This window comes from Nothobranchius furzeri, chromosome 18 (assembly GCF_043380555.1).
Source record: "Nothobranchius furzeri strain GRZ-AD chromosome 18, NfurGRZ-RIMD1, whole genome shotgun sequence".
NCBI lineage: Eukaryota > Metazoa > Chordata > Actinopteri > Cyprinodontiformes > Nothobranchiidae > Nothobranchius > Nothobranchius furzeri.
This window is the reverse complement of record NC_091758.1, coordinates 31,103,090-31,116,492: the sequence shown is the minus strand read 5'-3', so window position 1 is coordinate 31,116,492 and position 13,403 is coordinate 31,103,090. Positions and strand designations below refer to the sequence as shown.

General features: G+C 40.6%; 1 protein-coding gene across 2 annotated transcripts; it reads left to right on the top strand.

Annotated features, from left to right (window-relative positions):
* Window positions 1-8,464: 8,464 nt before the first annotated feature.
* LOC107392305 (PWWP domain-containing DNA repair factor 3B-like) lies at window positions 8,465-12,991 on the top strand. Of its 2 annotated transcripts, none has more exons than XM_070546753.1 (9): window positions 8,465-8,685; window positions 8,767-8,814; window positions 8,960-9,043; window positions 9,256-9,306; window positions 11,983-12,001; window positions 12,095-12,171; window positions 12,320-12,499; window positions 12,650-12,738; window positions 12,855-12,991. In XM_070546753.1, the coding sequence occupies exons 1-8, from the start codon at window positions 8,665-8,667 to the stop codon at window positions 12,686-12,688; spliced, it is 519 nt and encodes a 172-aa protein (XP_070402854.1). In that variant the 5' UTR covers window positions 8,465-8,664; the 3' UTR covers window positions 12,689-12,738; window positions 12,855-12,991. The 2 variants fall into 2 exon arrangements, with proteins under 2 accessions (XP_070402854.1, XP_015825524.3); XM_015970038.3 differs by having other exon boundaries at window positions 8,529-8,672.
* The last annotated feature ends 412 nt before the right edge of the window (window positions 12,992-13,403 follow it).

The following is a 13,403-nucleotide window of genomic DNA, read 5'->3' as shown; positions in this document are numbered from 1 at the left end:
CGGCGTGTCAGTTTGCTCATTTAACCGCTGAGATGTCTGTCTGCATGTTAGATAGACAGGGATGCAAACCCTAATGAAAACCACATGCTCTACACGTCGCTGAACGCGACGCTGTTCGGGTTGTCTTTACGCCGCCTCTGAAACCCTCAGCCGCTCTCTGACTTCTGCTTTTGATCTAAGGAACCGGGCGGGCTGCCATCCAGGCAGAAGTCTCGTTTTCATCCATTTCTTTAAAGAAGTGAGGGAGCAAATCGGTTAATATAAACAAAACAAGTAGGGTGTCTAATGTAAAGTATGTTGTTAAGGAGCGTGCTTCGTTCGTAGCACAAGATTACCCCCTAGTGTCCAACTCTTAACAGCTCTAGTTCACGGACATTATTATCTCCCTCCTTTATAAAACGAGTCAGAAATAAACCGATTTTCTCTCCGAGTTCTGTTTGTGTGTAATAAACGTGTTTTCATGGAGGCCTGATGGGGCCGCGGCCCTCGGCCCAGGGTGGGAGTGTTTTTGTTTGGTTAAACTCGCTCACACCTCGGGCCCGTGTCCAGGAGCATGACAACACCGTCTCCCAGGGTTAAAGGACGGAAGGATGGTGGACCGCATCTAAGATCCTGTTGGAAGCCTCTGCTGTTGTTCTAAGAGGTCTCAGATGGGTTCTTGGAGCTCTTCTGATCCAAGTGTCTAGAGGTTGACCTTTGACATGGTTTAAGTTTGCTGGTGTTGCCTTTGTGGGGACGTGGAAGGTGGAAACCTGCAGAAAGCCAAGTCAGTAATGCAACAGTCTAACTTCCTCTTCCTGTTGGTGTTTCTGTATTAGTTCAGTGTGCTGTCACAGGTTGTTGATGTCAAAAACTGCAGCGGAGCTAAAAATCACACACATCTGCTTTCTGTTTACCCGCATAATCTCGTCCAATAGGCTTCCCCAACCCAGAGGTACTTCCAGGGTCTCTGCATGTGAGCCTTCTTAATGCCGGCTGGCATGATGAGTGGTTTTCCTTGTTCGTCACGGTGCGGACCGCAACTCAACAAATGTCATCAATATGCAAGTGCCATCGCTGATGAAGCGCTCTTGGTGTCGTCTTTCCCCACCGTCCTCCCCTTTGTCTCTGTCCACCGTCAATCCATGCTGCTTTTCTGCTTTGAATCAATTTCCACGCTTTATCAGTAAACATGCTCTTTGTGTCACAGTCACGGCATTCCTCTTTCTGAGACACCAGATGCTCTCGTCACTAAAACGCACTTTATCTCATCTTTGTATTAAATCAGATTGAAAGGCAAGTTTACGGTTCCTGGTAAATGTGGCAAGCCATTTGTATGTTTATTCATCATTTTGTGGTACTGCCTGTGACTCCACTACACTAGCTGGACATACTGCTGCACTAGTTAAACAAAAACACTTAGTGAGACACTTTCTGCATGCTAGTTGGAGCTAAATTTGTTCTAGTAAGCCTAAATGCTGCTTTCTCATGGACTTGTTGACCACCAGACCAAAGTAGTAAAACTACCTCACCCTCACGTTAACCAGCTGACAGTCAGATTAACTAGTCAACTAAGATCCAAAAACTTCATAGCTGACACCATTTTGACTTTACTAGATCACTAGTGCACCTAAAAATGTCAACTTGTCAACTAATGTGGCTAAAACAGTTTAAAGGTGTGGGACACTGAAAACCCATTTTTGATGATTATTTCTGATTATAATCGGTCACTGAGTTTGTCATGCAGGCTGAACATGAAAACAGTCTCTTACACCTATCTCCTGCATTAGCTTCAGATAGAAAATAGATGATGAAACTTTAGGATTTGAAAAACCTGACAGATCTACGTCACTCTGTCGCTTAACATTCATGGACTCACCCATCTTGGCTCACGACGAGGAAGGCTGTTGTTGGTTTAGCGTCAAGGAAACAGCTGAGAACATCTCAGCTAGTAGAAGCTAACCATTAGTATGAGCAACTCCACCACACAGCAGAACTCCACCAGTCTTGGGTTATTTGTGGAGATAAAACATCAACGTTGCAAGTCAGTGGTAGCATTGCGTTGCTGTTGTCCAATCCGAGGCGAGATGTCCAAATATCAGGAAGTAGCCATATCCTGCCGTCTGAAGTTCGGCTGTGATGTGGCTGACTTCTAGTTCCTGGAAATGGTGCACCTGTGTTTTTTTCCCCCTCTGACTACGACTTATAAGACATTAATTCCTGGAGACCGCTGCAGTTGTATTGATTTAATGAGTGATCCACACCTTTAACTAGTTGACCAGTAGTCATAAACACTCACTAGTCACTTTGACTCTTTTATTTTTAACCTTACTAGTAAAATCAAACTTGGTTACACTGGTCAACTAGTGAATATTTAAGCCCAACTAGTTAGGTTTATGTTTTACAAGCACTTGTTAACATTTGTAGCTCAACTAATTAACTAGTAAAAATGAAAGAAGCATCAGCTGGTTGACTAATGAGCATTTTGGCTTCACTATTTGATTAGCTAATATTTCTATTTGCATTAGTCCACAATTAGGCAGAATTTGTGTTGGGTAGTTAACATGCATTAATGCATAAATTCCAACTAGTTAGGGCTTTGCGGGCACTAGTAACTCACTTTGGCTGACTTGTACAACTTGTCGCTAGTTGGCAAAATTAGATACTAGTAAATGTTCTAGTGTGGCGAAATATCTAAATGGTGTAATGTAGACACCAACTAGTGATACAGACCTATTGGTTTCAAGGATATTGAATAAATACACCAATGTCTTGCCAAAGTTGGTAAAGAAATCCTGATATAAACATGCAGCAGCAAAGTGGAGGTGTTTTTGGGGTGAAACTTGATCGAGTGGTTTGCTGCATAGCTGAGTCACTCGAGTCTACAGGCTAACTCACCTCTTTATGTCGTCCAAACAACTCTGACATAAAAACTGCAGCAAATAAGTTGCTGGTTTGAATCAGAGACTCTTGAAAAAGAGAAATGACTGAACAAAAAAATGACACAAAATGACGTCATGAGCAGAACTTATTGTTTTTCTCCAGAATGATTTCTGTGTTTTAAAGATGTCTAAATCCTCACAGGCTGTTATTATTTACATGTGAGGTCAGAAGGTTGCTTCTTTTTTCTCTCCGGGAGGAAACCGTGTTGTTCTGGTTGAGGCCCAGCGGAGATCAGCAGCTCTGTGGAATCCAGTTTACGTTTTATGCTGGTGTGTGTGTGTGTGTGTACGTGCGTGCATGTGTGAGGGGGTGAGCTTGTGTCAGTGCGATCCCATCAGCCCTGAGCTGAGCTCTTAATGCGGCCCTGACGCCTTTCTGGCGCAGGGGCCATGCTGCCTCACATCTGGAGCCAATTACCCAGAAGGGGCAGTGACAGAGCCCCCCCACCCCTCAAACACCCTCAACCCGCCGCTCCTCCGTCCGAAGCAGCTCTGACCGCTCTTACACACATTCCTCCAGTTTTCACAGCACCGCGCTTTCTCTTTCTTTGTATTTTCCTCTCGTTTCTGCATCCTTTCAGTTTTCCTGCTGCAGTTTGAATAAAAGTGCCATCCGGACTTGTTTTCCTCTGACTTAGCACACGCCGTAAACACCACTTGTGAAAGAAGCACATTCATTACCAGGTGTGATTTATGGAGCTCCTCTGTTCCCACATTTTGTGAATTTCCACCCAGTCCTACCTGAGGGGTCCTGAGACTGAACCCCAGAACTCGGACCCAGTGACTGATGGATGTAATTGAGTTTGCGGTGGTGCAGGAGGTGAGGTGGGGGTGAATACTGGCCCCTCAGGATTTTTCTCTCACCGAGGTCAAAAGTAATGGGCGTTGGTATATCTTTGCTGTGTTCTCCTTCTGCTCTGCTCCCCGGTGTGGCACCAATGCTATGCTTCATTAGCTGCAGATATAGGGTGTTTCTGGGCAGGAGGCCAGCAGCACTGGGTTGTTCTGAGTTACAAAGACCTAAACTAAGCTGATGTAGAAACTCTACAGGTGGCTGGAATTAATTTGTATACAGAAAAGCAGACTGCTGCAAAATATAAACAGAGTGAATCACATCTTCATGAAATTTTACATCAGAGGTTTGTTTTCATGCACAATTTTAACTCCGACATGCTGACAAGCTCAACGATTTGACAAAATGCAACAGCTAAGAAAAAAATGTCAATAAAAATGTTGTAAAACAAACTCGATGAAACAAATTTTGTTTCAGAAAACAAAATCTGATTTTTGTGTCATTTTACTTTCAGACATTCTGTCTGGTTTTATATTTCTTGCCAACTTTCCGGCCCAAGGCTCAAGTGAGTTGAGCTTCTGCTTGTGGCCCCCTCACCCCAAAGGGAAATTTTCTCAGGGCCCAACAAAGGCTGGAGCCGGCCCTGTGTCTTTCAGGACTGTGCAAAGGCTTTTTGTGTCCTTGGGCAAGACACTTAACCCACTTTGCCTGCTGGTGGCGGTCGGAGGGACTGGTGGCGCCTGTGCTCGGCAGCCTAGACTCTGTCAGTGCGCCCCAGGGCAGCTGTGGCTACATTGTAGCTCATCACCATCAGTGTGCGAATGTGTGTGTGAATGGATGAATGATACACTGTAGTGTAAAGCGCTTTGGAGTCCTTACTCTGAGAGGCGCTATACAAGTGCGGGTCATTTATCATTTATCATCATTGTTACAGAATGAGTCACAAGTTCAGATTTTTGTAAATGCCATCCAGTAAAACTCTTGTCTGAGGAGGACGTGGCACCAACAAGGAAGCTCCAGAATTATTTAACAGAAGAACAAAAACTTTTTCCAGACAAAGGGGAACAGGGTGAATTCAATAGTGTGTGTCTGCCCTCTGCTGGACAGTTTAATTAGACAGACGTGCAATCTTGTGACCTGTCAGGAATAAAAATTCAATTCAGTCACCTTGACTTTGAGGCTCTGAATAAAAAAAAACACAAACTAAGCAGTGTTTATGAGTTCATGCTGACATGTCTGAATCCTGGTCCAGGTCATCTGCAGCTTAAACTTTAGGTTTTTAAGTGTTTTCCTTCTAATCTGACACGTTTGACACAAATCCCAGCCGCCGATTGCTATGAGCTTTTTCACTCGGCTGCACCGATGCGATCCACAATGGGCCTGCTTTATGGTAACGACCCTTTCCTCTCAGTAAGGTCATGTCTGAGAGGTTGTTTACAAGACAGTCTGGATCCGAGGGATGTGCAAGAAGTGGGACCTCGGCTCTTTATTTATACCAGCTGGAGCAGAGGGATGTGGAGTGCTGACATTTGCCAGAGAGGGGTGATAGGTCAAGTCTAACACCAATAAAGTGGAGACTTTGATCGTGGCGTTTATGGATGGAAGAGGCACGGCACCCTTGGAGGGAAAGAAGGGGAGAGCATGGCATTAAAAGGAGGAAAGAGAAAGTATTTACAGACAGATTTACATTTTCACTTTAAAACTTCTCCTTAGTTGACAAAATAATGGCGTCATTAATCTCGAAGGATGCAGATAGAAAATAACTGAAAATCTGACACACAAAAAAGATTGTTACTAAAATTAATGTCTTTACAAGGTTTTTGATCATTGTTTATCAAAAACTCTCATGCACCCACTGAAAATAAGCGTTGAACAAGGAAACGGCCCACAGTAAAGATGCTACACTCTCAGCTGTGTTTGTTCAGCGCAAAGAAATAATTAAATATCATTTTACTGTTGAGAATTTGAGCTTGAGTCAGAAAAATGTTTTACAGAATAGTTCAAAGCTGTCAATAAAATCAGGTCAACTTTATGTTATATCAGATTAATTCACACGTGTGTGTGTGTGTGTGTGTGTGCGTGTGTGTGTGTGTGTGTGTGTGTGTGTGTGTGTGTGTGTGTGTGTGTGTGTGTGTGTGTGTGTGTTGGAGTAGTCTTGAACTAATAACTCATTTGCATCTGACATCTTTCATTAGAAATTTATGATCTATTACTGTTTTTAAATATTGTTTTTTTTTATTTAGGATTACCTTTTAATAACTTATAATTTATTAGGAGAAAAATCTCTTCACATTTACGTGGATGTAGTTTTGCCCTTCCGCTGCTAGAGGTCACATGATCTGATTTGTGAGAAGGTCTGGCTGCCGCTGCGCACGCTGCTTTCAAGGGCATCACGGAACACGGAAGGGGTTTCTGCAAAGGGGTGCTTTTAACTCTCACTTTTAACTTATTTTTAGACATGTTGGTGAATGTAATAAATCACAAAACACAGAAACAAATTATGTGTTGCCAGATAAATGCAGCTGAATGATTACCGCCATTGTATAAACAAACCTCTGTGCACCAAAACACACATCGAATATTCAAATGAGACATAAAGTTCAAGTTAAAGTCCCATTAGTTGTCACACACACTGATGTGTGTGTGAAATTTGTTCTCTGCGTTTGACCCATCCCCTGGGGGAGCGGTGAGCTGCAGACACAGCCGCGCTCGGGAACCATTTGGTGGTTTAACCCCCCAATCCAACCCTTAATGCTGAGTGCTAAGCAGGGAGGCACTGGGTCCCATTTTTTCAAAGTCTTTGGTCTGACCCGACCAGAAATCAAGCCCTGATCTGCCAGTCTCAGAGCGGACACTCTACCACTAGGCCACTGAGCTGGGTAATAAAAACCACTGAGCCCCTTTTTCTTGTTCCCGATGGGCTTCAAAAATGTGGTTTTGTTTTATTAAAAATGCTTAATTTAATTTATGGTGATTTGTGACATTCGTACTGCGCAAAAATTCCTCAAAAAAGTTTTTTTAAATGGGCATACATTTAAAAAGTCAGTCCCAGTATTTAAAACTCTTAAACCTTTCTGATGGAGTCCACATAGAAACATCTGCAGCAGCTGGAAGCTCTGACACCATTCTGTTTAAGGGGTTCTAACTTAAGTCCATCAATTCCAAATGTCAAAATAAAAGACTCCGATTAGCTTTTTTCGCAATGAAAGATTTCTGCAGAAGAACTAATCCTCTACATAATCTCCTGCTGCTCCACCTCAATGTTCCCGATCGTTGTTCTGCAAAAAGATCCATTTCAGACTCATCTGTCCCAGTTTGCTTGTCTGTTCGCTGAATCACTGTTGAAACTGAGATAACATGGCTGCCACACAAACAGTGACTACCTTAGAGCTAAATATTCACATTAGCAGCTGAAAGTCGTGCACAACAGATAGTGTGAGTGCTAGTTGTTTAAGATCTTGGTACGTAGGATCATGCCGTCTTCAAGGTTGGTACCAAATGGATGCAATTCCATCACTTTTCATCCTTAAACCGCTCACCTTCACGTTTATGTGGCTCTGACATGTGAGGTCCTGCAAGGAATGCCGGGACTTTCATTTCTACGGTGTAGGTTCTGTCACTCTCTAAAAAGTGTTAAAGCTGGATCATTTGTCTAAAAGTGATTTAAATGGGACTTGAGATTTGTCTGGAGTTATTTAGAAATTAAATGTGAGGTTTTTATGCTAAAGTTGCCCTCTGCAAAAATATAACACACTCCAGACACACACAACCACGAAGCTGGGAGGCTTTACTAGGCTAGCCGTGGTGTGGCATTGCTGTTGCTGCTGCTGTGTGGAAACATGATACAAAACTCCTACCAGGCCACGCAGAGGAAACAAACACAAGCCAACACCTCAGACCGTGTCCTTAAACCTCTCACCTTCACGTTTATGTGGCTTTAATCACAACCTCCCGTCAGCATCAAACAACACAAGGTCCCAGGTATGATGATTCAACCCAAACAAGGTAATACCATATATGGTCAAAGGGAGCAGAAAGAAAGAGATGAAGATCTCCAGAAAGAGAAAAGCTTACAGAGGGAGAGAGGTGGAGGAAGGTGGGTTTATTGTTATTGGTCTATTTGTCTGTGGTGTTGGATGTCTGTACCAGTCCTGTCATTAGCTCCAGTCCGAGTCCCTCCTGTGGGTCACACATCAAAGATGTTCAGATAGACAGCATGTCACTACATGAATCAGAAAGTAACACACTTCATCACCATGTTGTTTTCAGTAAAACATGAGCAACATGAAACTAATGTAGCGTTGTTAATCTACATAACTAGAATTTAAGCTGTTGCTATCCAGCTTTGTTAAATTCCGAGAAAGATCAAATGAATTGGTAATAAAACTTATATATATATATATCTCCACGGATATTTATATAATCGATTGAAGTTCATACACCAACTGGTTTGGTCTATATTTAATCCAGAGATTAATATTTAATTTAAGAGATTTAAATTAATAGCAAATCTAAAGAGATCGTCCAATGACCAAATATACACCACTCTGTGTTTTATTCAAAGAAGAGTCAGGTTTAAAAAAAAGTTAAGAATTTATTACTAACAATTTAAAGATGACAATTTAAAAGACAATTCATAAATGACAATTTATAAAAGCTTTGGTATTAAAACTTGGTATTAAAGCAATCTGTGTCTGGATGAAACAAAAAATGAAGTGTGTGTGTTTGGATGTGTGAATGTAGGTCTCCGAAGGTTTTTTTATATTTGAGAGAGAAAAACGCGTTCTGGGTGGTAGAATTTGGTTTGCAGCTTATTTTTTTAATACTCATTACCCTAGATCATTTATGTCCTGGATGTGACAAGACCTGGAAGTGAGCTCATCATCAAAGACGGACCAGCTTGCCTTTCCAGAAGTGACATCTTGACCCTTGGACTTCAGAGAGACATGGATGCAATGGTGCTTAACAAATGTACAATTCACTGATGAAGTCTCTTTTCATAAAAATGATCATAAAAAATTAATTGATGCTGTTTGTATGCTACATCAACAGATAGGGAATGCATGTCTCAGGATAGTCCGGGAGATGGCAAAAATGCAGGTTGGTTTAAAACTTAAGAATAAGTGGCTGGAGGAAAAGGAAATTACTAGACTTGCATGCATTACATAGATGTGTGTGTATATAAATATATATATAGGTGATATACCCACCACTTACAAAATCTTTGTATGCGTTCAATCTACAGGGACGGGGTGTTTTTATCGCTGACCTGCATGTGACACGAACGTGGCTACCTCCCACCAACTGCGACCCCCCGCTCCATTTCCCAGTAATTAAAAAACATAAAATGTGATTTTTGTGAAATGTTTTTGCTGGCTCTAAACACTGTATCAAGGATAATTTAATGCCAGGATACTTCTAATACTTAACTAAATAAAATGTCCCTTAGCCTTGCGGTGCTAACAAATCACTACTCAATATCATGAAGTCCCCCTTCATGCAAAATGATTGTAATCTTTATTTTTTTGTTTGTTTTTACAGAAAGATGCCATCATCATCCTACTATGGATTCCAGGGCATTTTCTGCTGAGTGTAAGAACATTACACCATTTACAGAACAATTTTGTGAGTGGCATACAATATCAACATAACATGTTGGGACATATGTTGTAGATGATGTCTGTGCTTTAACCTTAAAGTCATTTGTGAGTTTCCTGTGGTCTAATTGTACAGATGTTATATTTTCTATAGATAATGAGGCCACTCCAGAAAGAAATTTCATTTCTGGATTCCCATTATTTCAGAAGAGCAGATGGTTTCTCCAGTCAGGCCTACAGGGATCTGTTGAGGTTGCCAGTGTTGTGTGTCCTGGTGGTCACGTTATCCTGACCTGCCAATGTTTACAAATATTTCCTAAAATAAGTTCAGTCAGGAGGCAATGTGATAATAAATGTACCACGCTCTGTACATTTGTTATAGGGTCAGATGAGATTTGCTTCAAATAGCTGAAACTGAAGAAAACAGACAAATTTTAAATGCAATGAAAAGGGAAGGGAGACAGAAAGAAAACCTCCTTGTTGAACTTTAGGAAATTATGAATATTTACCAATTTGCATGGTCCCGTTCTTGGACATGTTCCCTGTTCTGTGGATTACAGATATTAGGCATATTTCCATTTGCAGAACTCCAGGGTACTTCCTGGGATGGGGAACTTGACCAGGAGATAGGATGTCCCAGTCCTCTCAGCTGTTGTGTCTCCATTGTAATGATTTAGATTACATGTTATTTAATAAGCCATAAGGCGTAGGATTCCATAGGAAATATGAAATCCACCTTACGGATCGGTGAGTTATTTAAACCAGAAGATTGGACCTTTTTGTTGCAGGGATTAGATAACCGCTTCGTATTCACTCAGAGACAACAGAAGAGAGAGAGTCAAGTTTAAAAGTTAAGAATTTTGTTACTAACAAATTAAACTAGACTGACTTTAAACACTAAATGTATGGTGTAACTAAAGTGGATGAGACGGTGAATGGATGACGTGTGATGTTAATCAGAACCAGCAAATCCGAAGAAGCGATTAGTTCTGATGGGAACTGAAGGTGATGTCTTCGCATTAAGCTTTGGTTGGGAGGTTCATAAACACATGAGACACCATTTGCCGGTCTACCTACCCTTCAGGAAGTCCTCTTTAGATCAGGAATGCCGAGGTCCAGCTTGACCCTCTCTGGAACCGAGCCGGTAGGAAAAGCAGAGGTTGCCGACCAGTCCAGTCTGTGAGTTACTTCCGGGTCGCGACAATTTTGTTGGCATCTGGTGAGACCCAAGCCTGGGTCTTGATGGTTCAGCTTTTATTCTGAAAGGAACTGTTGCAGCAGTTGGAATAGCAACAAATTTTTCAGCTTGTCGTTGGTTCTTTCGGTTGAAGAGTATAGTTCAGGATTGGCCACTCCGTCACTTTCTCTGGAACGCTTTGAACTGGCGTTAGAGATGATGTGGCATAGTTTTATACTTCGGATGTTATGGTTTATGGTCGAATGAAAATGACCAAACACCATCAAAACCACGCCTCCGTCAGATCTGTAAGATTCTGATTGGATCAGTGAAAGTAATGTGTCATGTCTTTTTAATGCTACGTGAAATGAGTCCTGTTGGAACATTTAAAGTCATAGTACCTTTATATTCTATAGGATTATAACAAAGAAATTAATATTTTGATTTCACAGGTCGGTCACATCTTATTCATCGACTAACATTTTGATGGATTAGCTTGTGCAGAGGAGGGAAAAAACCAGTCATTTCATTCTGTTACACCATTCAAATTCAGCCCTTTCATAACTTCCACAGACGTCAGCATATCACAACTGCTTTGGCAGTGAGTGATTCACTGATCAGCCCAAAAAAGCACCCAGTGTGACATCAATAATAATAAAAGCATTTATTTTATAGAAGTATATTCTAATTTAATCCATTCAGAGGACAAGAGCAGCTCTGAATTTTGTGAGACAAGCCCCTTTAAGTCTGTGGTGGATTTTTACCGTTTTTTCCAACAGCTAGAGTCTTCCGGTGTCGGGAGTTAGATTTTAAATGCGATCTGTGCTTTTTTATTTTTTTATTTTTAAAGAAAAATGTAAAAATTCTATCACTACTTTAAAAATATTTTTAATATACTATGACGAATGTGTCCTCATAGCGTACCTGTGGTCTTTATTAGGATGACGTGTCTTCTGAGAAGATGGTGGTGCATTGTCCTATTAGAAAACCTTGGCCTGGAAGGGTACGCTGCAGGGCTTCTTGAACGATGATTTTTTTTTTTTTAATGGTCAGACTTATCTTAATTCTGGCTCATGAAAATGAGTGTAAATTACAGGTATGGAAGGAAGTTTGCCCATTTTACAGAAGAGGGACAGGCAACCCTTCGTACCACCAGTATTCAGGATAAAAAGAAAAAGACAACATGAAAGCAGCACCATGGTCAGTGAAGACCTTACTCCTGCCTGTTTGAAAATAGGTCACCACTTTCAGGGATGGAATGATTCTGAGATGGCAGTTGTCCCACAATTATCAGTTGTTGTATTTAGCTTTTCCAATGTGTTTTGGTTGATTTGTTGATTTTAAAAAGCAGAAAGTTTGATATGTTGTCAACTTTCAATGGTGGTGGTATAATAAGTGTAAATGTCAATCCTCTTTGGATAACTGTAAAACAAACTGATACAATTATTTGCTTTCCTCTGAGTCCACAGGACACCGACCATGTGTATTTTTCAGCTTTCCACCCAGAGAGCAGGTGAATATGAGTGAAGATTATTGCATGACAACAAAATAAATTTATTTTTAACTGCTGTGCATGAAGTCATGTTTTTGTGTGTCTTGATTGAAGCTGAAGACCAAAGAAGAGTCAGCAGTGATCTTATATCATTTATCACTCAGGATAAAGGCCTACTGCTACATCTGGAAGTGAGTTTTAAATTTATAATTAAATTTGCACACTGTAACCAATATCAGTCAAAACATGAGTCATGAATTATTTAAGTGAAACATTTTCTGCTAACCTAGTGTTTGGACATTTACTTTGAGCATCCTCCAAAAATATCTCTATTTACAGGCGATCATCGCAGGAAAAGTGTCATCCACCTGGGCTTCATCAAAGGGCAGGGTGAACATTTTCTTTGAGGAGGATGAGCAGTTGGACAAAGTGATGGGCTTCTTGACAAGCCTGGTTGAAGCACAGACAACCAGATGTCACAATCAAGTGGCATTCACTATGGATGTGCTTCTGCCAGAGGTACATTCAGAAAATTTTTATGTATCACATGAAAATATTTTGTAGCATTACTGTTGTCAGTCTATAACTCGTGTTTAATATGTTGTTACCTGCAACATGACAGACTAATGTCTACATGAAAGATGTCCTTTTGTTCACCTCATTACTCAGGCAACCATCCATGCGCTTTCAGCTGTCCATAAATGTTGACTGGACAAATCCACAGAAATGTACAGCAATGGGCTGCAGTATGACTGGAGGTATTCTACAAATACAACAGTGCTAATGCCTATATGTATTGTTTTCACATTGTTTATGACAGCCTCTAGGAATCAATGTCATTTTTACTAATTGCTATTTATCTTTGTCTCATTAGTGAGAGGCAGCTGATGTCCTATGCCATGGAAAAAAACATGAGCAAGGAGGCAAAACAAAAACTGCTCATATACACGGACAAACTCAGAAAAGCTCTGAACTCATCTGAATTTTTGAAGAGGCTGTAGTATTATGTTGACATTTTTTCTTTTTTTTTTTTTGGAAGGTATTTGTAAGGCCAATAAAAGCTGTTGCTGGTTGTTTCAGTTGTCTGAACTTTTTTCTAAAGCAAAACTTTTCTGCTTTTGTGTTTACAGCATATTTTTAACGATTAGTGTATAGTCAATATCAGTTTACTAGTCTTGTGAATTGTATACTTAATTCAAAATAGTTCAGTAATTTCTAAATCAATACGTTTTGTGTCAAAGGGCCAGCAATTATTCCTGTTAACAGAATATATGAAATACATATATACACATATAAATATGCCTAAAAATTACACATCAGCAGCTTTTCACTGTAAAGAAGCAATAAAAAAACATAAATAGTAACAAATATTAACTACTCACTCATATTGACTTAGAACCACTGTTAGTGCCTGTAATAACAA